The sequence below is a fragment of the Numida meleagris genome, chromosome 25 (genome assembly GCF_002078875.1).
Source record: "Numida meleagris isolate 19003 breed g44 Domestic line chromosome 25, NumMel1.0, whole genome shotgun sequence".
Classification (NCBI taxonomy): Eukaryota; Metazoa; Chordata; class Aves; order Galliformes; family Numididae; genus Numida; species Numida meleagris.
Genome location: NC_034433.1, coordinates 860,361 through 884,625, shown reverse-complemented (window position 1 = coordinate 884,625; position 24,265 = coordinate 860,361). Strand labels below are relative to the sequence as shown.

General features: G+C 51.1%; 2 protein-coding genes and 1 long non-coding RNA gene across 4 annotated transcripts in view; 2 read left to right on the top strand and 1 right to left on the bottom strand.

The window, feature by feature from the left end:
- The window catches only part of PKP1 (plakophilin 1), a 36,802-nt gene extending 25,828 nt beyond the window's left edge, over positions 1–10,974 (top strand). For both annotated transcript variants that reach the window (XM_021377431.1, XM_021377433.1), the window contains exons 8-14: positions 140–295; positions 399–575; positions 2,527–2,680; positions 3,185–3,371; positions 6,670–6,754; positions 7,622–7,722; positions 7,878–10,974. In XM_021377431.1, the coding sequence (XP_021233106.1) occupies positions 140–295; positions 399–575; positions 2,527–2,680; positions 3,185–3,371; positions 6,670–6,754; positions 7,622–7,693 (831 nt within the window). In that variant the 3' untranslated portion in view covers positions 7,694–7,722; positions 7,878–10,974. The remainder of the gene's footprint in view (positions 1–139; positions 296–398; positions 576–2,526; positions 2,681–3,184; positions 3,372–6,669; positions 6,755–7,621; positions 7,723–7,877) is intronic.
- TNNT2 (troponin T2, cardiac type) overlaps positions 22,146–24,265 on the bottom strand; it is a 3,492-nt gene continuing 1,372 nt past the window's right edge. The window contains exons 5-8 of the mRNA XM_021377413.1: positions 23,928–24,018; positions 23,614–23,654; positions 23,045–23,050; positions 22,146–22,415 (exon numbers count right to left, since the gene is read on the bottom strand). Of these exons, the coding sequence (XP_021233088.1) occupies positions 22,367–22,415; positions 23,045–23,050; positions 23,614–23,654; positions 23,928–24,018 (187 nt within the window). The 3' untranslated portion in view covers positions 22,146–22,366. The remainder of the gene's footprint in view (positions 22,416–23,044; positions 23,051–23,613; positions 23,655–23,927; positions 24,019–24,265) is intronic.
- The window catches only part of LOC110388291, an 8,579-nt gene continuing 6,678 nt past the window's right edge, over positions 22,365–24,265 (top strand). The window contains exon 1 of the long non-coding RNA XR_002432843.1: positions 22,365–22,799. This is a non-coding gene — a long non-coding RNA (uncharacterized LOC110388291). The remainder of the gene's footprint in view (positions 22,800–24,265) is intronic.

Sequence of the window (24,265 nt, the reverse complement as noted above, 5' to 3'; positions counted from 1 at the left end):
TTACTAGTTTTCATCCCCGTAGTTAATAACTGCAGCTTTGGGAGTAGCTCGAAAACCCTATCAAACAAGAGAGGGGACGGGACCCTTTGTGGCTGCCAAATGTCACACTTGCATTTTTTTGTTCTGGGGGTGATTTCAGTCTGTGGAGAACTGCATCTGCATCCTGCACAACCTCTCCTACCGCCTGGATGCCGAAGTTCCCAACAAATACACCCAGCTCAACCACATGGCCCGGAGCGTTTACATGGACAAAACTCTCACAGGCTGCTTCAACAGCAGGAGTGGCAAAATGGAGGTAAGACGTGCTGCAGAGGGCTTGGAAATGCGCTCCTCATCTCCCAGCGGGGTCTGCGAGCGAGGAGCGGGAGCTGAGCTTCCAATTTCTCATCTCTTTGTAGAATGATGAGTACGGCGTCCCTCTCCCCGAGGAGGATTTTAAACCCAAGGGACCCAGCTGGCTGTACCACTCCGATGCCATCCGCACCTACCTGTCCCTGATGGATCACAGCAAGAAGGATGCCACCCTGGAGGCTTGTGCTGGGGCCCTGCAGAACCTCACTGCGAGCCGAGGGCTGGTAAGCGCTCCTCTGCACACACATGGCCGAACGTGCCAGCACCTTACAGTGGTCAGGAGGAGAAATGTCCTCCTTCCACCTCAGGGCACTACTGCAGATCCTTCCGCAGTTGATGGTGCAGCTCAGGTGCTTATAAATGCCAAAGATGGGTTCCTACAGGGGCTACAGTCAGCAACCCAAGGATCTGTCCCAGGTCTTTGCACCTTTCCAGGAGCTCCTCCAGGTTTCAGTGTCTGAAGGGGCTGTGAGAAGGAAGGGGATGATTCCATAGCAGGGTCTGTGTGATGAGACGAGGGGAGGTGGTTTCAGACTAAAAGAGCAGAGATGTAGATTGTATATAAGGAAGAAGCTCTTTACACTGAGGGTGGTGAGGCCCAGCACAGGCTGCCCGGAGAGGCAGTGGTGCCTCGTCCCTGCAGACCCCCGTGGTCAGGGCAGGGCTCTGAGCACTGCTGGAGCTGTGGGTGTCCCTGTGCACTGCAGGGAGTGGGACCAGGCGGCCTTTAAGGGCCCCTTCCACCTCAAACCATTCTGTGATTCTACAGTTGTATGATTTCCACTGTTGGTTGTAACACCAACACCTGCTGGTGGTGGCACCGTCCCTGCAAGGCACCAGTGACACCAGATGTGCACATGTGGCCAGACATCATTTACAGGAGAGAGAAAGGATGTGCACGCACCACCTGCGTGTGTGTTTTAAGTGGGAGGCGGCTGTAATCACAGGGTGGGTTGTGCTGTGGATTGTGGATCCTGCTCACATCAGAACTGCTCTGCAATTACCCTTGCAGATAGATGTCCTACAGACACCTGGGTATGGCAGCGTGAAGGTGACACGGGCTGTGATGCCGTGGGCATTGCCGGGGCTGGGGCATGGCGAGTTGCAGAGCCCAGTGTCACCGCCGTAGGCATGTCCCCACAGGCTGCGCTCACGTGGGCAAACCTCGACTTGTCTGTTTGTGTCAAACTTCATCGATTCCAATTTAAATAAGATGGCGATGGAGATAAAGGGGTAATTATTTCGTACGTAGGAGAGGCACGTCACGTGTGCGGGGCGTTTCACCCAGCACCACGGCGTGACTCACTGCAGGAGCTGGACGGCATTAACAGCTCCAGCCTGCTGGGAGCTTTCGTTCCGAGGCTTTCTTTTTGGTTACGAGTCTTTCAATGTGAAATACTTTGGGATTTTTTCTTCCTGTTTAACTAAACTTCTGCTATAGCCCTTCAGTTGGTATAGGAGAACTCTGAATCTCTTCTCAGCCTCAGCTTTATACATCCCAGTCGTGCTGGCGTGGATCTGTAACGCAATGCGTGTGTCTCCTGGAGCACAGGGGGGACATTGGGTCTCAGCCCATTCCCTCCATCTCCACGTCGCTGCTGATGGATGTGTGTCACTCTAGTCGTGTGATGATATCTAGTGGTGTGGTAGCTGAGAAGTTCAGGTTAAACTCTATTAATAAGTGGGCAATTTATTAATGGTACGTGCTTCAAAGTCCAGGAGCACTCAGCCGCTTTGGTTACGCCCTAAGATCTTCTAGATTTACGTAAGCAAACATGAAATCAGGTTCCGAGAAGCGTATTTTTGGCCTTCAGCTCATTATTTAAAGGTATCATTAGCTATTCCAAAGCAGCCTATTACTTGTGGCGTGGCAGGGAGCTGAGCAAGGGCAATGCGGACATGAAAGGTAAAATTTCTCCATCAGTTGGGAATATCAGTTAGGAGATCACCTGTCCCCCTCAGGCCTCCAGAAAGAGGACAGAAGGCCCTGCCATATGACAGAGGATGAGAAGCTGACTTTTGGAGAAGAGGGGTAAATGACAAAGTAGGTGGGATTATGGCAGGAGAAGGTATGCTTATTTTGTAGTATGGTCATATATGCCTGGACCTGCACATCGTTGCAGGCGCGTTCTTCCAGCACTGGAAGTCATGAGACATTGCTGTTCTGTCTCTTAGATGTCCAATGCCATGAGCCAATTGATTGGGGTGAAGGAAAAAGGTTTGCCTCGCATAGCACGGCTCCTGCAGTCCAACAGCTCCGAAGTTGTCCGGTCTGGTGCTTCTTTGCTGAGCAACATGTCCCGACATCCTATCCTGCACAAAACCATGGGTAAGTCATTTCTACCACGGTGGATCCCAGTATGATGTCTAGTTTCTACCTCTCTAACATCTGCCCACCTCGCTTTATAAACCCCATAACAAAACTTGGCCAAGCTCCCATATTGGGAACATAGTGTCATTTGTTCTGGTTGAAGACCATTACAGGTGGTCTAAGCAGGCTTAACGCAAGGCATGCTCTCTGTCTTTACAAGCAGATGTTATGCTTTATGGATAATGACGAATCTGCAGGGTCAGGAGGATGTAGTGGGGATGATAGTGTTTGGGGAACTGAGCCAGACTTGACCACCCACAATCAAAATCATTACCTCTCCAGAGGTCCTCATTGTAGCTCTGGAAACCAAATAAAGCTACTATGCCATTGTCATCCAGCATTATTATTGCCTCCTTTGGGGAATAACACTGCATTCTTGCACTGAATAATGCTAATACAAATAATTTCATTCACCTGTGCTGGGTTTATTGAAATGTTGATTGGAACCTTCCACCTCTTTAGCTCACCAGGTGCTCCCAGATGTATCACGTCTCCTGTCATTCCAGTCTGGAAATACCAACAGCTATGGCGAGATCATGACATCAGCTTGTTACACTCTGAGGAACCTCATCATGTCCAACCCACACCTGGGAAAGAGTTACTTGACAAGCAACATGCTCAATAATGTAGTAAGCCTGTGCCGAAATGGGTGAGTCTGGGGCAGAAGGCATGGAGAGGGTCTCAGGAAATTTGCTGCTCTACTGGGATTATGCTTAGCTTGAATGTTCGCATTGGTCCATCTTTTGGTTGGAGCATTCACCTCAAATGGCTAAAACACAGCCATGATGAAGTATATACATATTTTATAAGTAGATCTTCCAGTCTACCTGCCTGTACCCCATGAACTTCGACAGCTGAACAATTTCAACATATTTTACCACTTTTTCCTTCAGGAATGGTTTGAGTTTTGCACCCCTTATAGCCCCGTGCAAAAGCTTGTCAACTCTTGCCAAATGGTGTGCTCATTTCTGGCCAAATTGGAGCTTTGTGTCTCCATTCCAAGACTCTCATCTCTCCTCCCATCTGGCTTTGTTTTAAAATACCTTGTGCAAGCGGCCTATTGTTTTCTGTTATGAAAAGACATTCACATGGCTTCTCCATCATCTTTTGACAAACCACTTACAATTTACCTCTTGTTCTGTGGCAGCAAGGAGATTCTCAGTCATTACCAGTGGCCTCTCTGTTTAGGTTGGGCTTCAGCCAACAAATATCAGTCACTTTACTGCTTTTATATGCTTCCACTCTACAACAAGCTCAATTAACACCAAACCCTGCCCTCTTCTAAGTCCTCATTGTTATGAATGGCATTAACTTCTGCCTGAAGTCCCTCTTGGGCTCCCTCAGACCAGTCGTTGGCTCATTACTGCTTCAGCAGAGCATTGCACAACCGGGCTGTGCATACCTTAATTGTCTCGGCTGTTTAGCGTGATGAGCTTTGTTTCCAATGACTCACTAACTGTGAGAGTTACTAAACTCTGGAGAAGTCTTCAGTGTCTTTCTCCCGACTATCACAAATTCCTTCTGAGAAACTCCCATGTGAATTTGAATTGTTCCTTTTACTGCACGATGTATTTCTGTTCCCATGGATTTCAGTGCTGTTCTAATGAAAACGATGCCAGCAATTTGCACCCAGGACTCATCTTGCTTCTTCCAACCATATCGTTTTGGACTGTTCCATAGAACAGATATGAAAGTGATGTCCCTTCTAGTGAGTGGAGCTAACTTTTCCCACCTCCCTGTACTGTCTCTGAAGACAAATGGGAAATTTCAGGGTAGAATTTGTCTATTCCTGCGTCAGAAAGAGCCCCACCTATTCCCTGATGGCAATAACTGGACCCGACACCTGCTGTGGGGCTGTTGGTGAGGCTGGACACAGACCCTGTGCTCCCCAGACTGTGCTGCAGTCCTCTTTCCCAGCCCCACGGCCGGCAGAAATAGAGAGCACAGGACATCCCAGTGGCGACCAAATCCCCATGGAGAACACCAATACCGCACTGCACCCTGTGAGCGTTTTGCAGAGCTTTCTCTGTTGATTTGCCTCAGTTTCCCTGCAGACAATCTTGTAGTCACATTTTAGAAATCACTTCCAGGCTGCAGAGGAGTTACGGATGCTTTCCTTTCTCACGTTCCTCCCAGATGCCAGCCTGCAGCCCTCAGAGCTGGGGTTCCTTTCCCTTGATGCTCTGTGTAGCTGTATTCTCAGTGAAAGCCATAAACAGTTCCACAGTTAATCTGATTGCTGTGGTTTCTTCTCCTTCCTGGTGCATCCCAATTAGATAATTGTCTCAGCCTCCTGCATATATCCTCCTCAGTGACGCAGCCTTCATAGTGATGATGGCGTGTGCTCACTTTGTTCTTTTCAATCCAAGTTAGCAAAATATTGAATGTCTTCTTTTTTGCTGGCGTTTCTGAAAATCAAGCTGAGTTGCTGATTTATTGTTATATCCTTTTCATCTTTCTTCTGCAGCTGTCTGTTGACATCTTGTAATGCTATTTGTAAAAAGCCCAGGCTGTTCTTAAAATGAACTTTGATTTCCAGGCAGCTTGCTTTCTGAAAACTCTCCCCCAAATCAGCTGTCCTTGATATCTGTTCCATGATACACACTGCACAGTTACAAGGTACTCCCAGCTCTTTTACTTAGGATATGAGCCAATATATCCTTGAAAAAGCAGGTGTCTGGGACGTGATGATCTAATCCTAAATACCTCCGTGATCATTGCTTTCCAATGGCTGTTTGGCCAGATACCAGTTTTCAGCCACAGCAATTTTTTTAAGCATGGTCATTCCGATGACAGAGTATGGGATGGTCATAACCAGAGAAACAATTTTGCAATAAAACCTCGTCCTCTTGGCCCAAAACATTGCTCAAGAATTTCTCGTTGTGTGCTGCTCTTCCAGTCCTCCAGGCAGCACCAACAACGCGTGGTCATTCTGACCAGATTCAGCGTGGTCATTTCTTGTAGGCTGGGAGGTTTTTTTGGTACCATCTGCTGTATCTGTCAGAGAAACACCCTGGATTTGCTCATTGGGTTTTCATGCTCACAGGATGGTGCTTGCAGGTCCCACTCCGCCAGTCCCATTTCTCATAGCCCAGTGCACTGTTTGGAGGACACAGCATTTTTGTGGAATCAGAAGATCATGGTACCATAGAATCACTAACGTTGGAAAAGACCTCTAAGGTCCCCAAGTCCAACCCCAACTCATCCCCACCATGCCCACCAACCATGTCCCTCAGTGCCACATCTGCCCTCTTCTTGAAAGCCTCCAGGAACGGTGGTTTTGTGGAGCTGCACCATGCTGGGAGCCAGGGAGGGTCTGATCCTGCTCCCCATGGCTGGGACAGGCTGGGGCTGTCACAGAGCTCAGGACTCTCCCACGGGCAGGACATGGTCCAGCAGATCGGGAGCAGCGATAACAACTGGCACTGAGGTTTAGATCTGGGTTGTCGTATGAAATGTTCCAAAATTATAGAAGATACTGTTATGACTCATGGTTTCGGAGCTGTTACGTGAGCAGGTATCTATTAACTTGTGCTGAGCAAGGACTTCTGGTTACAGTTGTTATTGTGAGCATGGAGCCCTTCCCTGTGCTGCCCTCCTGAGGGATTCGCCCACAACATCCCCATGGAGTCCACACTGGCACCACTTCACTTCTTCATCCTTCCAAATTTCACACTCCAGAAACGCTTTTTCATCTCCGTTCTTCTGCTCAGATCTTCCCTTTCTGTTTGTTCTGTTCTGGTCCCAGGGCATGTCGTCACGTAACATTGCTGGGAGAGCAATGAAGGGTTGGACTCGATGATGGGTCCCTTCCAACTGGGGCTATTTGATGGTTGTGTTATTTCGCTGGCAGTCATTATCAGCCCAGTGAGTGCCCGGCTGGAGGTGGCTCCTGGTGCCGCTTTGTAGCTGTCCATAACTCCCCCATGTTGCTTTCATCTTCCCAGCTCCTGTCCAAAAGCAGCCGAAGCTGCTCGCCTCCTCCTGACAGACCTTTGGTCGAACAGGGAGCTCCAGAGTGTGCTCAAGCAGGTAAGGAGAACGCCTCTGCATTCTGGCTGATGGCACAGCCCCGCTTTTGACACACTCCATGAGGTTGCAGAGGTCTTTGCGAGGTTCCTCCTCTCTTTTCTCCCATTTTCTTCTGTACCCGTAGCCCTGCCCTGTGGTCACATCACCTCTGCAGTCAGCATAACCTCTTCAGCCCCTAAGAGGAGTATTTAGGATTTGTTCTACTCCCTGCAACAGAAACTGCAGAAGTGCCGCACAGCCGGGGCGCGGAGCCAGCTCCCAGCCCAGTGGCTCGCTTTGAACCAGATGGGTTTTTCCAGCTCACCAACAGCAGCACCTGCAGAGAGCAAAGGGCTAAATTAAAGAGAAGGAGTAACATCCACAAAGGGGAATACCCCGGGGGCAGGAAGGCAGAGGGAGACTAAATATTGTTCTTCTCTTAACGGTGAGGGACTTTCTCCGTAGGAGCTGGTGTAGCTTTGCAGCAGCGCTGCCATCTCATTTTGGTGCTCCCAGAGATGGTCACTGCATTGGGTGTACTCTGGGGTGGGAGTCTGCAAGCAGAGATGCACCGTGCATGTATCTCTGCCGTTTTTCCAGGGTGGGCAATAAGATGAACTAACGCTCATTAAGGTCTAAGGCGAGGTTTCCCCCGGTAGAGCTGGAGGAGTCCAGCACTAAGCAATGCGAGAAAGGTGAGGTCCATCCATGAAGGTGACTGCTCATGTGTTGAGGGCATGAAGAGAACAGAGGAGACAGTTTGAGAACGGAGCATGCTTTTTAAGGGTGCTTTTGAACTGGCCAGGGGGGTCTCTCACAGCAGTTGATAGCTATCCGTTCTGAAAGCAAAGCACATTCACTGCACTCCATATCCACCTGCTTTTTCAGCAAGGATTTGATAAGAACATGATGGGATCTTTAGCTGGGACGACCTTCAGGACTCTGCCCTCCAGATTTTAGGAGCCTCTCCACGCACGTTTGGGCTGCAGGTGAGAATGGGCCCTCACCCATGGGGAAGGGGAGGCACGGAAACTGGGAACAGGCCAAGGGAAAAGACTGAAAGTTGGGTATGGATGTAAAGGAATGATATCTTCCATGCTTTAATATCTGGGCATCTCTTTTTCTTCGTTTTTCTCCATTTCAGAATTTGGAATTGGTTCATCTCCGGGAAGAGCACCCATTCACAATTACTTAGGATGTTAAAGATGTAGAGAGTTTGTGAGTTAAACTCCACTGTAAAGCAAACCAAACATACGGATTTCACATGGATGATACCGATATTTTTAAGCATTTTCTTCTTTTTTGGGGGGGGGAGAAGGGACTTTTATTGAGGTTATAGTTTCTCGATGTCAATATTTTTATTTTTTTTTTTTTTGCAAAGAGTGTGTCTGTGTAACTGTGTCCACATCGCTGTGTGCATGCAGACAACGTGCATGCACACACCCAGCAAGCAGGGCTGAGTCCCCACCAAAACTCAGTGTCATTTGTGCAGTTTCAGCCCCCTGCAGTTTTGACAAATCCCACCCGATCCGCGTACCAAATTCTTGTCACAACCTATTTTCACCCAGAAGTGCAAAAATTGCCGGTTCTATGTTGTCCCCACGTCGCATATGGCTGTTATAAACAGATACACACAATACTCTTCTTTAAAAAAAAAACTGCTGCTTCCTAACGTTTATGAACATGGGCTTCTTTTCTGCTTCTGATTTATTTTTCTCCTATGAGCTCTCATAGTTATTAGTTTTTCCTCTCCTGTCACCTCAACTCTTTATCTCCAGAAGCAAATTGTCAGCTGCTGATTCTCCCCTGGCACTCAGCAGCTGCTCTCTGAAGCTGTAAGGGACAGTGCTAACACAGAGCAGGGGCACACCAGGTCCCAGACCACTGGGCACCGGAGCAATGCAACCGTGGGACCGTGCGAGGAGAAATACAGCTCTGGGGAAGCTGGAGCCAGGAGAAGGAGCTGGTTTTCCCCAGCATTGCTGAGTGCCTAGAGTGAGGGATGTGGCCTTTGTCGTCAGGCTTTGTTTGTACTGAGCAACGTGAAGAAATGAGCGGAAATGGAAAAGCATGTGAGAAATGTGAGCTCGGAGCCGCAGGGGGAGGATCAGCAGAGGATGCGCTGCGGGGGCACAGAGCCCTGCATGCAATGTGGAGGGTGCAGGAGGTGTTTGGGAAGGATGGGTTATGGAGCTGAGTCTGGGCAGGGAGAAGCAGTCTAGTGTTTGCAGGGGTCAGCTCCTCGCGTGGTGGCAGCTGGCATGTCCCACTGACCTGGCAGGCCTGTCCCCAGCACCCAGCTCAGCTCTGGGTGGCATCATCCCCGCTCGGAGCCCATGGCGCAGAGCGAGAGGAGTGCAGCCGCTTTTCTCTTGGTCTACAAAGGGTGGCTCAGCCTTGTGCACTTTAATGAGCAACAGCTATTTGCTTGCGTTCACCCACGTTCAGTCGAGAGCTTTCTTTGCAGAGCTCCCAGCCAAATGAAAGAGCAAAAAGCAGCTTTGAAGTGGAGAGCTGGAACCAGGCGAATCCGGTAGGACAGTTTCAGGAGCATTTAAACAGCAGCGGAGGAGCCCAGGCCTGTGGGCATGCCCTCACCACGGCTGCCAGCTGTTGCATAGCTGGGTGTATGTTCTCATTTCATGGGTCAGAATGTTTTTGGCAGGACCCAAGGTGTCCAGCAGGGCTGCAGTGTCCGCAGGAAGGGTTGCCGCAGTTTTGCTCTAGAATAACGTCGCATGCACTTTTGCATTCAGATTTCTTCCTGTAATTACACGTTAGACAGAAGTCCTGGGAGCTAATGTTTTTCCCTGTAAAATTAATTGGGAAAGCTAACTGCAAAATGTAATGATGGAATATTGAGGAAATTCATTCTAATTGGCTGTTATTTAAGCTTTATTTTAAAACAGCGCTGCTGCTTTCACCGGTAATGCAATTTACAGCAGCACTATATTAGGCACAAAGAGTTGCAGTAATCATCCCACAATTAAATTTACAAGTACTGGAGGTTTCATTACAAAGTACTGAGCTGGAAGGATTGGATACATCACTCGTATCAGTGTTTCCGGTACAGCAAAGCTGACAAAAGGACACAAATAAAACCTGTCTCCATCCTTGGAGATCTCGTGTAGAATCACAGCATTATTTCAGCTGGAAGGGACCTTTGAAGGTCACCTGGTCCAACTCTCCTGCAATGAACTCAGAGTTCAGCTCTTGGCTGGGCACAGCCCTCCTGGCCTGGATGCTCTCCCTGCTCTGAGCTGGGCAGACCAGGGAGCTCCCTCCAGCCTCAGTTTCCCTACAGTGCTGCACATTGCTGCTCTCATACCTCAGAGTACAGCTAACCTGGGAGAGCAGGGCTGAGCTGCGGCCCCTCTAACACCCATGGGCTCTTTGCAGCTCTTTTTTTCCCCCCAGGAAACTCTCTGATACTCAGCTCTATTTCCCTCTCAGTCTCTCTTTGTTAAATCTGGACTACAGACTCTACCCACGTAGGTGAAGTGACGCTGATGTCTGGCAGCGAAAGGAAAACCTCTGGTGTTGCTCATACCCAGCAGTCTGGGGACCTTCTTTTCCAAACAACACCAGGAGCAGAGCTCAGCACCTGGATGCTGCTCTCACCTTTTGCCACCAACGTTCTTCCTTCGAGGGAGACATTGCTTTGTGGAGGCACGTCTTCGGCTGCGACACGCTCCTTGCTGGGCTGTGTTCCTGGTTTTTCCCTGTGTGAGAGGCAAGGCAGGGCGGATCTGCAGGGATACAGCTGGGGGCAGGTCTGCAGGACGTGGGTTGGAGTGATGGACAACTACTGAGGAAGGAAGGACCACAGCGAGCAGCACCCTGATCTCTGCCAGCAGCAGAATAAGAGCAATTGGGGCTTGATTTGTGCGCAGGACACACAACCATGTAAATAAATACCACACTTGTTTGTCCTGGGCTTAGCAGAGCTTTTTGGCCTGTTTTCTCTTAAATGCTTTGTTTGTTTTGTGTATGTACAATCCAACCCACCCCAGCATTTCAGAAGCCTCATGGACTGCGTGGAAGGCAGTAGGCAGTTTTATTCCTCTCTGAGCACACACCAGTTTGAGACCACCCGAGCCTACCAGTCCATAGCTATACAGTGTATTCTGTAAGATATAGGTATGTGAGAATAATGTATCAGAGTTTTGTTTTGGCTGTACTGTATGTATTTGCTTCATTGGAAAAGCTGAAATCAATAAAAATTGCTGGAATTTCTTCAAGCCACTTGTTGCAGAGGGATTTATTTTGGTTGTTCAGCCGTGAGCTTTCTAGGGAGAGTCACCATGAGTTACTACTTCAGTCTGTGGGAGATTTGTGTATTGACTGCATCATTTGGGTGTCACTGGGATGGGAGCCTGGAGTTCCCTCCAGGTGGTTATGGTCAACTCCAAGCCCATCGTTTGCATCTGGTAAGATTATTTCACCTTGGGTATATCACTTAGCACTTTTCTATGCTGGTGTTTCTCTGTCATTTGTCACCCATTCCTTATCGGTCTATAGTTCACCAAAGTTTCACATACAAGCATCACTTTTAGTCCTCAGGCACACGGTGGTCTGTGGATTCTTCATGCTAATTAGGAGCCAATTTAAGGCTGCATCTGCTTTGGGGGCTTCCCAGCCTGCTCCGAGGGATTGCTGCCAACAGCACTGAAGAGTTTGGTCTCTGCTTCGCATCCTGCAGCGTCTGTAACCTGGAGTGCATGGGGATAAAGGAAGCGCAGGGTGCACAGAAGACACAGTGCTCCCCATGTGGGAGCTCAGTAGCGTGTAAATCCTGACGGCAGCCTTGCAAAACCAGCAAGGAAGCAGCATCCTCTTGATCTCCGTCAGAAGATGGCTCTTCAAAGAGGAAACCTGCCAAAGGGAACGTGATCTCAGCTACAAAGTGTGTTTAGTTTGTTTACTCATGGCAAGGCTTAGGAATAATGCTCAGCCCTGGCCAGTGTCCTATGAGAAGAGGATTCGTTGCCTATCAGACAGGCTTGGCACATCCTGCAAATCCCTGCACAGGAAAAGGAGCAGACATCCTCCCATGCTGCAGAGCTCCTTTCCTGCAGCACCCTCTGCTGAGACCTCTGAGGGGTGGGAGGACAACGGGGGATGAAGCTCAAAGGCAAAGCACCGAAACCCAAACTTCTTAATCAGTTTTGGAGGGATCTCACACAGCAACACTTCGAAACCAAAATTGCATTGGCAACCACCGTCATTCCTTACTCAGGCTGCTTCTAGGCCATAGTGCAGCTGACGTGTTTCCAGTTGGTTTTGGATGTAGTGCCTCAGTAACTGCCTTATAAAAACCTGGGATCTGCAGCATGCAGAGTGCTCATAGGATCATTAAGGCTGGAAAAGAACACTAAGATCATCTAGTCCGACCATCAACCCAGCACCACCATGCCCACTAAGCCATACAGCACTGCTTCTCCAAAATACAGCAAGCAGTGAGTCCACGGAAAACTTACAGGTCCTAAAGTTCACGGGACCAAAAATAACGCATGAGACTCCCCCAGAAAAGTCTTGTCCCACCTGCAGAGCAAGCCCTTTACAACCCCACCTGTCCCACAGGGCCACTTCCGAACCTTTGTGTCCTGTGTTTTGTTCAGAGCATTCTTGGGCCTGTGGGATGTGTTCCCCGTAGATCCCAGGCATCCCCCGAAATGCTCCGCCAAAGGTCATTCCAATTTGGCCTAATTAAGCAGCACAGAGATCACGCTGCAGTGCGCAGAGCACACTGAGCCCCAGCCATACACCACAACATCACAAACGACCCCGTAGTGCCACCACCCCATGCTGGAGCACAACAAAGCTCCCCTATCTTGGTTTCCCCAAGCAGAGGCACCTCTGTGGCATCCAGGCCCCATGTCGCACGCTCCTCCAGGACACGTGGCATCCCGTACCACAAACCCTGCCCCATACAGGCCCAGTGCATGCAGAACAGCTTCAGCATATGCATGGCACCCGCAGACCGTAGCCCCACAGCACTCACGCACCCACGCTCCAGGGCATCCCCACTGCGGGAGCCGGGGGTCAGGGAGAGCACGAGTCCCGTGTGAGGTGCAGTGACTCACCCCCTATTTACCTTCCCTGCAACGTGCACGGCTTTGTGCTCCTCTATCGTATAACCCTCATTTGTATCTTTCCCACAGTTACGTCTCCTTGCAGATGTAATCTCACTGCGATGGAAGTTGTTATCTATCCAGGATGGTACTCTGTCCCTTTTTGGTGTTTTGCTCAGAGAGCTGTGGGTGCTCCATCCCTGGAGGTGCCCAAGGCCATGGATGGGGCCCTGGGCAACCTCAGCTGGTGGGGGGCAGCCAGTCCACAGCAGGGGAGGAACCATATGGGCATGAAGGAACCTTCCAACCCAACCCATATGATGAATTTTCACACTGGGTGACCTCCAGCCAACCAAGCCTCAGCGATGCTCTTCCAGCTCCTGTGACAGCATCCTGAGCCCTGGAAATCTCACACTGAGTGGGCAACCACCACCCCACGCCTGGCCCTGAGCAACGCTTCAGCCAATGCTGCAGGTCCTGGCTGGGATCCCAGCTGTCCCAAAGTTGTGAGGTGGGCACAGCTGAGCTCTGCTCAGGCAGCTCAATGCTGTCATACCTGGAGCAAAGCAGGAGCCCTGCCCAGGCCTGGTGCCTCCTGTGCCTGTGGAGAATTTCTGCAAATATAATCATAGAATCATGGAACGGATTAGGTTGGAAAGGACCTCAAAGATCATCTAGTTCCAAATGGGGAGCACAGCCAGATAAATACCCCCACCCTACACAGGTGTGCCTGGCCTCCCAAAGCAATGCAATGGAAAAAAGGCAGGTAGAGATTTCCAGAAATGGTAGCGCTTTTGGAACTCCTGGCACTACAAAAGCCGAATAGTTTCCCAGAGAAGCAGAGTTCCTCCCTCCTTTCCCTTCTCCAGGAGCCTCACAAGAGCACTGCAAGTTCTTACCTAACAGATCTGAGCTCAGGCAATAACAGTGGCTGCTTTTGGGTCCTGAGGCCAAGTTTCAGTCTGAGGGATGACCCAGGCTGCGTGCTATACAACCGAGTACAGCAGGGATTTGCTTTGCACATCTTGTTGCTTTCCCTCTTACTTTCTCTATTCTTTCCCTGGAAGCCTCTTGATCTCAAGGGACAGGTAACTCCTGCCTTGATCAGCGAGGTTCCTTCGTGGCAGAACAGGAAAATCATTCTCACATCAGCAGAGCTGAAAGAAACGCTCAAAATACAAAAAAAGGAAAACGTGAGATTGTCCCGAGTGCCTTTGAATCCCACCCTGAGCTTTTCTGTAGCATGTTTCACCCACTAGGAAACTGATTCTCTTCTCCTTTCAGGGAAGGAGGAGCAGCCCAGGGTGGTGCGGGTGATGACTCAGTGTCCCAGAGGGACCATTGGTGGGCTCACAGTGAGACTTTGGATTTCCCAGACTGCAGCACATCTCTGTCATTCCTGTCTGTGCGATGAAATTCTGGCTGTGCCTATCCCAGCTGTTTTCTTTTTTTTTTCTCTCTTTCCCCAGGAGCAATCCAGAAACGGCCTCAAAATTATTTCCTGCGAGAAGCAGGGGGTTAAAGAGAGCGAGGAGATGGTGTTTATGCTATCCAAATGGTGACTGGTACACAGAGCAAAACCCACACCCATCTCCTTCCTGCCCCGGGAACCTGGGCGAAGCAGCAATGTCCCTGCAGGGCTCAGGCACCGTGGGAAAACCAACAGCACACGGCAAGTCAGAGCCCCACCTCGCCCAGGGCAGGAGGAGCAGAGCCCACAGCACCCCAGGAAAGCCGGAGAGAACCTCTGCAGCACTGCAGCCCGTGGAGCTGCAGGTAGAAGAGGGGTAAAGCCATGCACTGAATTAGGCTGCACAGCAGCCGATGGGATCAGGAGAACCAATGGAGATTTTCACAGTAATTTTCTCCTTATGGAACTTGCTGTGTTGCAGCTTGTGCCCACTGCCCCTTGTCCTGTCACTGGGCACCAGCAAACAGAATCTGGCCCCTTCTCTTCCCCAGGCTGAACAGCCCCAGGGCTCTCAGACTTTCCCCGTAAGGGAGATGCTCCAGGCCCCCCCCCCCATCTCCACAGCCCTCTGCTGGGCTCTCAGGGGGGAGGAGCACCTCTCTTGCTCTGCTGGCCACACTCTTTGTGATGCACCCCAAGGTACCATTGGTCTTCTTGGCCATGAGAGCATATTGCTGGCTCATGATCAACCACTGGTCAACATGGATGTGTCTCAGGGCTGCTCCTTCCCTAAGTGCCCAGGACCAAGAGCATCTTTTGCATAGACCAGGGAAGCCAGAGGTTATCCTTATTCCAACGTACAAATCTGAAATGTTTTAGCTAAACGTTGGCATTTCAAAAGGGCTGAGTGATTTCAGAGAACTCAGGTGCTTTCATGTTCTTAAAACTCCGTTTTCTTAAAGTCTTCTTGGGGGATCCCCAGGCATAATTAATTCAGTATAAATTTGCCAATGCTTGTGGTTCTGCAAGGCTGCCCCGTGCCCAGCTGCCAGCAGTGCAGATCCACCATCTCCTCCCCTCTAGCAATGGGCAGCTATCATTTGCCCACAGCCACCTGCCCAGCTTTGCAGGGCTTGAAGCACAGCTTGCTTGCATTATTTTTTAAAGCAGCTAAACATCAAGTCTCCATTGGCTGAGCTAAACAACCACATCTGAAAAACATTCCCTACCGCCCTGGCCTTTATTGCTCATTCCTTGTTAGGAGAAATCTCTTAGGATCAATCCACCCTCACCTGGGCAGCTTCAAATTAGACACAGAGGCAGTCACTCTGGGATCCCCAGAGAGCCAGTGGAGAAACCACATGGTTTATCCATCATAAGACAGAGACGGAAGGAGGGGCTAATTAATAATTTTCTATTTCCACTGTTGATTAAAGAGGCCCAGATGAAGATAAGTGATGCTCAGACACAGCTAGGTGGCCTGAATGTCATCCTTTATCATTTGTGAGCACATATACACAAAAACACTCACATGAGTGCTGTACTGCAAAAGGCCAGTCTTCATTCCTAGGATGCTGAACCAGCACTACGCTGCCAGGACGGGTTCTACACATCTCCTGGGTCATTCTGACATGAGAGTGAAACAAGCAGATCAGCATCCAGGTGGCAAAGCTTTGCAGTGCTCCTGTGCCCCATAGGGCACGCACCATGGGCGTGCTCCCAGATCTTGTCAAGCCATCACCACTCGCACCATTCACTCTTTTCTGAAAATCCCAGCTCCTGGAGTCATTGAGCTATGCAGGGTGTTCACTTTCCTCCTTTTCTACGAAAAAGTCCGCAGAGAAAAGGTTGACATGCTCAGCAACACCCATGTGCCGGAGGGTAACGCATCATTATGGTTAGGATTAAGAGGACTTCTCTGCAAATAGCTGGGCTCTTTGACTCATGCTTGGAGCTTTGTTTGTTTTGCTCATCCCTGGATGGAAAGACTTCTAACTGGATTTCCTTAGCAATTTGTGGCTGCTTTCACTGTCTCTGGTCGGATGTAAAGCAATGCAAAGAGGATGGTGGCTATCAAAGTGCAGACTTTGCAGCCTGGCTTCTTCTGATGCTGCTCTGACCCAGCGAGGAAATGAGAGCTGGAAGTCACATAACCAATGCTGACAACCCACCAAGGCAAGGGAAATCACTGAATCATTGCCAGTGGAGAAGACCATTGAGATCACCAATTTCAAACCCCACCCATCCCCACCATGCCCAATAACCACGTCCCTCAGTGCCACATCTCCGCAGTTCTGGAACCCCTCTGGGGACAATGACTCCACCACTGCCCTGGGAAGCCCATTCCAATACCTCACCACCCTTTTTGAGAATAAATTTCTCCTAATATCCAGCCTGAATGAGGAATCTTATGTCCAAAACAGGGATACCATGAATCTGCTCTCTGTGTCCAACAGCGCAAGGAAACAAGACTTGTATCACAGACTTTTGCAAAGGGTATTTGTGTTCAGTGACGGCCTTGAATGCAACAAGCCACTGAATTTGCACGTGGAGCCATTGCAATGGGAACACTGGGCCAAAAGAGTTCAGGCACCCAAACAGGAAAGCACGGCTCCTCGCAACAGGCCCCATCACTGCACACACCAGAGTTTGAAATACCTCTGGCAAGATCCCCAGATTGCCAGATACACAATTAGAGAGCAGCTATGCAGTCAGTGTTGTGTCCATTGCACTCCACAGGGCAAGGCAGCCGTCTGGCCAGCGCGCCCTTTGCAGACACAAAAATAATACTTTCAATATTACTTCTTCTCTTTGAACGTAACCCGACTCATATGAGCTGCTCTGTGCAGACAGATGCTAATTCATCGCACACATTGCCTTCTGGGCTGTTTAATTTCACGCTGCTCTGTGAGATTCCAAGTTCTCAGGTTCTGAACTTGACCCCTGACACATCCACATTAGGGTATAAAAAAAAGATAGAAAATAACACTGGTCTCTTTTTCCCCTTTTACACGCAAATGGAGCCCAGTAGGAAGTAGACTGAAATTTGTGGTCCGAGTTCCAAGTTTTCAGGTCTTCCACCAGCGTAGGAGTAGCTCTTAGCATCCTTGCCAATTATGTGTGCGGTGATGCTAAGCCACTCTGCTCTGCCTGGCTGGGGTTAAGGAGATTCATGAGCATCATGAAGTGTCATTAGCAAAGAGCTGTGCTGAAATAAGGACAGAACTGGGTGTGTGGATGGTTCATTTTTTAGTGCTGTTAAGCATCTTAGGCTGAACCCAGACTTTATTGCTCTGTCACAAAAAAAAAAAAAAAAGATTGCAGATAATGAGCTAATAACACTTCACTTTCCCAGCCTGCCTTGCATCTTCAAAGAGCTCCATGAGAACAAACTAATTAACTGTCCAGAGAAGAAGCTCATGACTAAGAGCTGAGAAGCCATGTGAGTCAACCCACTTGCAACAGGTCCTTGCAGATTTCAGTAAAAATTCATTTTGGAGGAAGATCTGTTGACTGGCCCGACTGGTCACACCAATCCCCGGCCACATTCCAGGGCTGTGAGCGGTGCAAACGGACCCAGCCCGGAGAAGCCCCACTGACATCAAAAGAGCAACACCTCGGCAGGAATGCCCCAAAACCAACCATGTGGCTTCCTCCTCCTAATTTGTGTGTGTGTGTGCAGCCGGTGTGCGCTAAAAGTGCTGAGCTAACAGTCCCTCTGCAGATCCACCAAACAAGGGCGCATCCTCTTCGGCACTGTTGGCCAAACAGCCTTTTTCTGCTGTCTCAAGACCATTAATTCGGGAGCAACAACCCATACCAGGCTCTTTTAATGGAGAATTAGCTTTTCTAATGTAAACTTGGTTGCGACCAGCTTAGCATGGCACTGGAGCAGTGTTCAATCCTAGCTTTCCTATTCCTTGCTTTGGGCAAATCGTTAAGCTCCCACAAGAATGTGACTTCTGCAGGTCACTGGCTTTTGGGGAATGTGGGTCACATTAAGCAAAGCAGAGATGAGGACATTGTTTTTTCTTCTATGGGTGAGTGAACTCAGAGACCCAGCCCTACAGCAATAATGTAGACATTTCAGGCCAAGAATTTTGGCTTGGAAACTCCTGCATGCTCCATAAATCTCCACCAGGAAGCATCCCTGGTCTGCCTCTGGGGCAGAACCTCAAAAGGGAGGACAAAATTAAACCCAGTTTCCTCAGATCTGTTTTGTCTGAGGCATTAGAAAGCCTGATCCAAAACTTCTAATTTCACCGCTGGATCCAGGCGCCTTCAAGTGACCTCGTGGTGCAACTGTCACCCTCATGTCCCTGGGGCAGGCGGCCACGTGCTTTTCATAGAATCATAGAATCACAGCATCCTTAAGGTTGGAAAAGACCTCTGAGATCCCCCAAGTCCAACTCCAACCCATCCCATCCATGTTTGGATGGTTGCATGGTTCTACGTTTCTATGATCTTTAGGGACTCTTCCAACCCAACAGTTCTATGGGTCTGTGGTGTCTATGGTCTTTAAGGTCCCTTCCAACCCAACAGTTCTATGGATCTATGGTCTTAAAGGTCTCTTCCAACCCAACCATTCTATGGTTTTATGGTCTTAAAGGTCCCTTCCATCCCAATCATTCTATGGGTCTATGAGACTATGCTCAGGCGATGCTGAGATCTCCTTCACACTGTTCCACCAACCCTGGTGGACAGGAGCCCTTGGTGCAGCCAACCAGCCCCTGTCCTCCCAACAGGGCCCATGGGCACCTCACTCAGCATCCAAAAATTCTTCTTATTCTCTGCCAGCATCATACTGCTCGTAATTATTTGTAACGACCTAAAACATCTCAAAGCTAAACGTTTGCTTTCCAAAATATGTTGTTCCAAAATAACTGGCAGAATTTGAGAACTGCAAAACGTAATTGATTTCCATGTTCTGCCTGTTTTATTTTGAGGTGCGGCATGGCACACAGCCAACAGGCTGACAGGGCAGCACTGCAACACTGCCTGAAAAGTGACAATTACCGCTCTATTTCAACAGATAATCACCAACATCTGGTTCATTGCAAGAGATCAAAGCACTGCCCTGGATCAAAGCCTTCTGTCTTTGTCATGATATCAAGGTTTGATTTATGGCTCTGCAAAGGCACAACTCTGTTTATTTATGTGTGCAGATAAAAGGCTCGTGGCGCTTCCAAAACCAGCAGAGCACCACTTGTAGGGGAATGTCAGCGCTGTGCTGTGCCACAATCTGACCCATCAATTTGTGTAGTATGGGGAGCAAACACCGATGTCATGAGCAGAGAGCACTGAGCGCTGCAGCTCTGCTGGGGTAAAAACCAGAGCTCAAAGCTCCAGATCAGGGCAAGCAGTGCAGCAGCATTGCCTTTGCCAGCCATGAATGTTATGGATCCAAAGCTGGGCCCCCACTAAGTATCAGATCTCAGTGTTCCCGCCAGTGGTTGCTGCCTGCACCAAAGAACAGCATGGTTTACACCCAGAACTTCAGCTGAAACCTGGGCATGAGAGCACATGCAAAAGCAATGATTCAGATAACACTAGGAAGCTTATTTTACTTCCACTAAGTGCCAATAAAACGCTGCTTCCATGCAACAGCCCAAGCTTCTTCCTTTCCATCCCAGAGCACGGTTGTTTGCTTTGTCAGCGGACTTGTCTCACGGACATGGGTCATTGCATAGAAGCTAAACTGTGCTTACGGTGCATTAAAGTCCTCATCAATGATTTAACACATCTGTGGGATCAGCGTAAACCATGGGTGAGTTTATCCAACTAAAACGATTAAGTGATACCCACGAATTAGCTGTACAGGCAGCGCTTTACAGCGCTGAGATGTTAATTGAAACCACAGGTTTTACAGGGCATTTAAAAGTAGCCATAAGAAACTTGGAATGTCAGATATTTGCACAGCTTGCAAAGCCTCTGGAGGAGGTTCCAGAATGAACCATCCCAGTTCCCACTCCCCATAAGAACCCATAGTGCTCCAGACCTCTCACGGCTTCATTAGCCCTCTCTGGACACACTCCTGGGCCTCAGTGTCTTTCTTGTAATTAAGGGACTGGGGAAGGAAGGACAAAGCTCTCTGCCCCTCGTACCATGCTCCAGAGGATGTTCATGCTTTGGCTTCACATCCAGAAGTCCCACTTCCCATGTGGACACTGGGACCACACAGCAGTACTGCAGGGCACCAGCACACTGCAAATGTCCCCAGCAGAACAGCACCAAGTACTCTCCGCACCCCTCCAAAGTCTGCTCTCCAGGTCCCCTCACTCCCATCCTCCCGCAGACTCATCCACTTGCAAAACATGCCTGGTGCACGGCAGGATGGTGACAGCATGCCCAGACATCACTCACCAACACACAACACCTTGGCATAACACGCTGTGCCCATGCAACCACCACACAGCCCGTGCAGCACGCAAAGTCCCAAAGAAAACCCCAGGTTGTGGCACGGCGCCTAAGGGGACACCAGCATCCCGCACCACGCTGCATCATGCCCATGGGTGGCGGGACACGGGTGGGAGATGGCGAAGGGCTGGGCGCTGACTCAGGGCACAGGGAGGTGCTGGGCAGGGAGGAGGGTGCTGGTTTCGGCCCCGGCGCGCAGGGAGCCAGGCTGGCGGGGGGCCAGTGTGCTGCTGGGACAGGCCGTGCTGTGGCAAGCAGGGAGTGCCGCTGTGCCGTGCCCCCACCCTGGGCGCTGCCGCCCACAGGGACGGGCAGAGAGGCAGTGCCTCTGTGCAGCACCGGGCATGGCCCTGCCTCTGCAGGAGGGTTTGGAGGATTGATTGCCGGGAGCTCGGGGTGTTGCTGTCTCCTAAGGGACAGGCATCAAGGCAGGTTGGAAATGGCACTGGTTGGGCCTTCGCTCAGCCGCCCTTCGGGGATTCGGGGCCATGAGGATGCTGAAGGGACTGGAGGACTCAGGACTGAGGCTGCAAAAATGCTTAACTCTCTGTGATTCATCGCTTGTCCTTAGGGTTGGGACACAGGGATGAGTGTGGCCACACGTCCTGGGCTGCTGGGGCTGCTCAGCCTGGAGCAGAGGAGGCTGAGGGATCCTATCCATGGCCATAAATGCCTGCAGGGAAGGGCAGGGAGGCAGAGCCCAGCAGCAGGGCAGGAGGCACCGGTCACAACTGGGAGCCCCAGGAGGGCCCCTCTGACCATCAGGAGCACTACTGTGCTGTGGGGGTGGTGGAGCGCTGCTCAGGGACCTGAGGCTGTGAGGTCTCCTCCTCTGAGATCTTCAGACCCCTATGGACGCGGTGCTGGGCACAGCTCTGGGTGTCTGTGCTGGAGCAGGGTTGGGCCAGATGGACCCAGAGGTCCCTTCCTACCTCAGCCATTCTGTGATTGTGTCATTTCATACCCCAGATCCTCCACCCTCCCCAGCTCTCCCTGTTTGTTCCATCCTCCTCATCCCTCCTCCGCTGGGTTTAGAGGAGGAGGGTGATAGGAGATTGGTTGCTCTCCACTTGATCCTTGTCCCCAGAATTTGGCAGATACTGACACTGGCATCACAGGGAGAAACCTGCAGCACGTCCCTGCGTCACCGGGCCTGGGGTGGGGAGAAGAGGCAGCCCCAGAAAGAAGGGAGAGGAAATTTCTTGTCAAGAGACATGAAGCCCATGAAGATCCACCATCCCTCATTGCTCTGGGAAAGGCCTCATGGCTCAGGTGCTGCTGAGTGACAGCAGGGGACAGCTTGCCTCAGGAAGCAGTGCAAGCCTGGCATCTTCTGCTGGCCTATGGGCCACGTGCACGCACCAGGAGCTCGTGGGGAGAGCACACATTATCAGAGGCTCCAGAGGTGGAGCTGCATCCCCTCGTGCTCTGACAGAGGGCTCAGCCAAGTTCTGCTGGGACAAACTGCTGCACACTTCCTCCTGGTTCCCAGCGGACACAACACCCGCACCCCCCTCACTCCTCTCTTTATTTACAGACACAACATCACGTGGGGGTGTGGAGATGAGAATCAGCACCTTGCTGAGCACCTGCCCACCCATGCAGCGTGGTGCCTGCAGCAAGCTCTGTACAAGCACCGTGCAATGGAGCAGCAGCGGAGCCCTGGCATGGGTGGAGCACACAGCACTGCTGCTCTCTGTGGCTGAGCCTCACCTCTGCCTTCAGAGCCATCTATTTCCACCGGCCACCCACCATGGTCTTCCCACGGGCAGCCTTTGACCTAGATGGGAAGCAGAGCGGGCAAAAAGGCGTTAATGAAAATGACAAGGGGTGAGAGAGAGGTGCTACTGGAGGTCCTCAAAAGAGGACCAAGCTATTGCTGGTTGATGCTTGCAGGGAAGGAGATCTTCAGTAGCACCTTCCCTAGCTTGGGGGCTGAGCCAGTCAGTGGGGTTTGGGACTCCTTGGGAACAAGCTCATGTGTTTTACCAGGTGTTTCCAATCAGCCCCCATAGCCTCCCTCCCTAGGCTCCTCCCTCCCAACAAATAAAGGACCTCCAGCTGTAGGGGTTCGGTGATGCTTGCAGAATCCCTCTTCTGAGGTTCAGAAGCTGCCAGCTGGGACTGGCTGCACTGTTCTGCTTATCCAGAACAAGGAGAACAGGTGCTGCTCTGGGCATGGGCCAGCGGGGGAGGTGGTGGAGGAGGAGGTGGTGGTGGTGGTGGTGGTGGTGGTGGTGGTGGCTTAGACAATCAGTGATGGGTATTTTGGGCATCCTGAGAGTCACCAGCCCTGCTCTGATGCCAGTCCCTGGGACAGTCCTTCCCTCAGCCCTACTTCTGGCACAAGGTCTGCCCCAGGTGTCCATGCAGCACACGTGTGATGGGAGGCATGCAGCCTGTACTTACCCTTTGCTGCAGCACCGAGCCATGGGAGGGCAGAAGAGAAGAGAGATTTGGTGTGAGCAGGGGAAATGCTGCTAACTGACAAAAGGGCAGGCTAGGAACAGCTCATGCAGGACAGGACAGGGACATGAGAACAACACAGTGCTCCCAAGAGAATGGGTTAAATGCCCACCTCCACCCTAGGTCCCCCAGTGCTGCGCAAGGGACGTGGGGACCAGCTTCCATGTCTTTGTGGGGCTGCACAGCTCCCACAGCCCATGGGATCTCCACCCCCATGAACACCTGGGGGGGTTCTCCAGGGCCTTCCCTGAGGTGGTGGGTAGGGATACTGCAGGGATGGGGACAGCAGGAGGCAAGTGTGACCTGCAGGACACAGGGCTCTACCCGGGTCTGTTGTGGGGCAGGGGGAAGCTGGGGGGGGCAGTGGGGGCCTTTCAATGGGAGCACAGCAGCACAGACCCAGGTCCCTGCAGGTGTGTAAGGATGGGGCATGGAGCAGCTGGGAGAAACATGGGGTGAAACTGGGAGCACTGAGCAATGAGGAAGGGTGCTCGGCCAGGCCTGGTACTTACACCTTCTGGTGGTCACTAACACGATTTCGAAGGACATTGATCTGCAAGAGAAATGCAGGTGAGTGGTGAGGCTTGGTGGGATGCACCATACTGGGCTGGGGTGAAAGGTGCACGCTGCTCTCTGCTCCCCAGCAGCCCTTCCCCGGGGACTGGCACAGGGCTGTGATGTGCCACACAGCGGGAGACCCACTGCAATGGTTCAGAGCCTCCTAGATGTGTGCTGCCCCATGCCAAGGTGAGCACGGGTCATCCCTGATGCAGCACAGCGGGGAGCTGACCCACAGCTCTCCAGCAGAGAGGAGCTGGTGGCTCACCTCGTACTTCTGCCGCTTGAACTTCTCCTGCAAGTCAAATTTCTCAGCCTCCAGGTCACGGATGGTTTGCCACAGCTCCTTGGCTTTGTCCCTGTGGGAAGAGACAGGTGATGCCAGCGTGGCAGAGGGACACGGCAGCAAGGGGACGGGGCAGCAATGCCACCCCCTCTGCGGCAGGAGCCATCCCACGCGCGTTGCAGGCTCCGTGCCCAGTGGGGACGCGCCGGGCAGCCCCATGTGCGTGTCTCGCAGTGGGGACACGCGTGTCCCACGTGTGTGAGCGTGGCTCCCTCTGATGGCCGCCGCTGTCACCCGCAGCCTGGCAGAGCCGTGGAGGC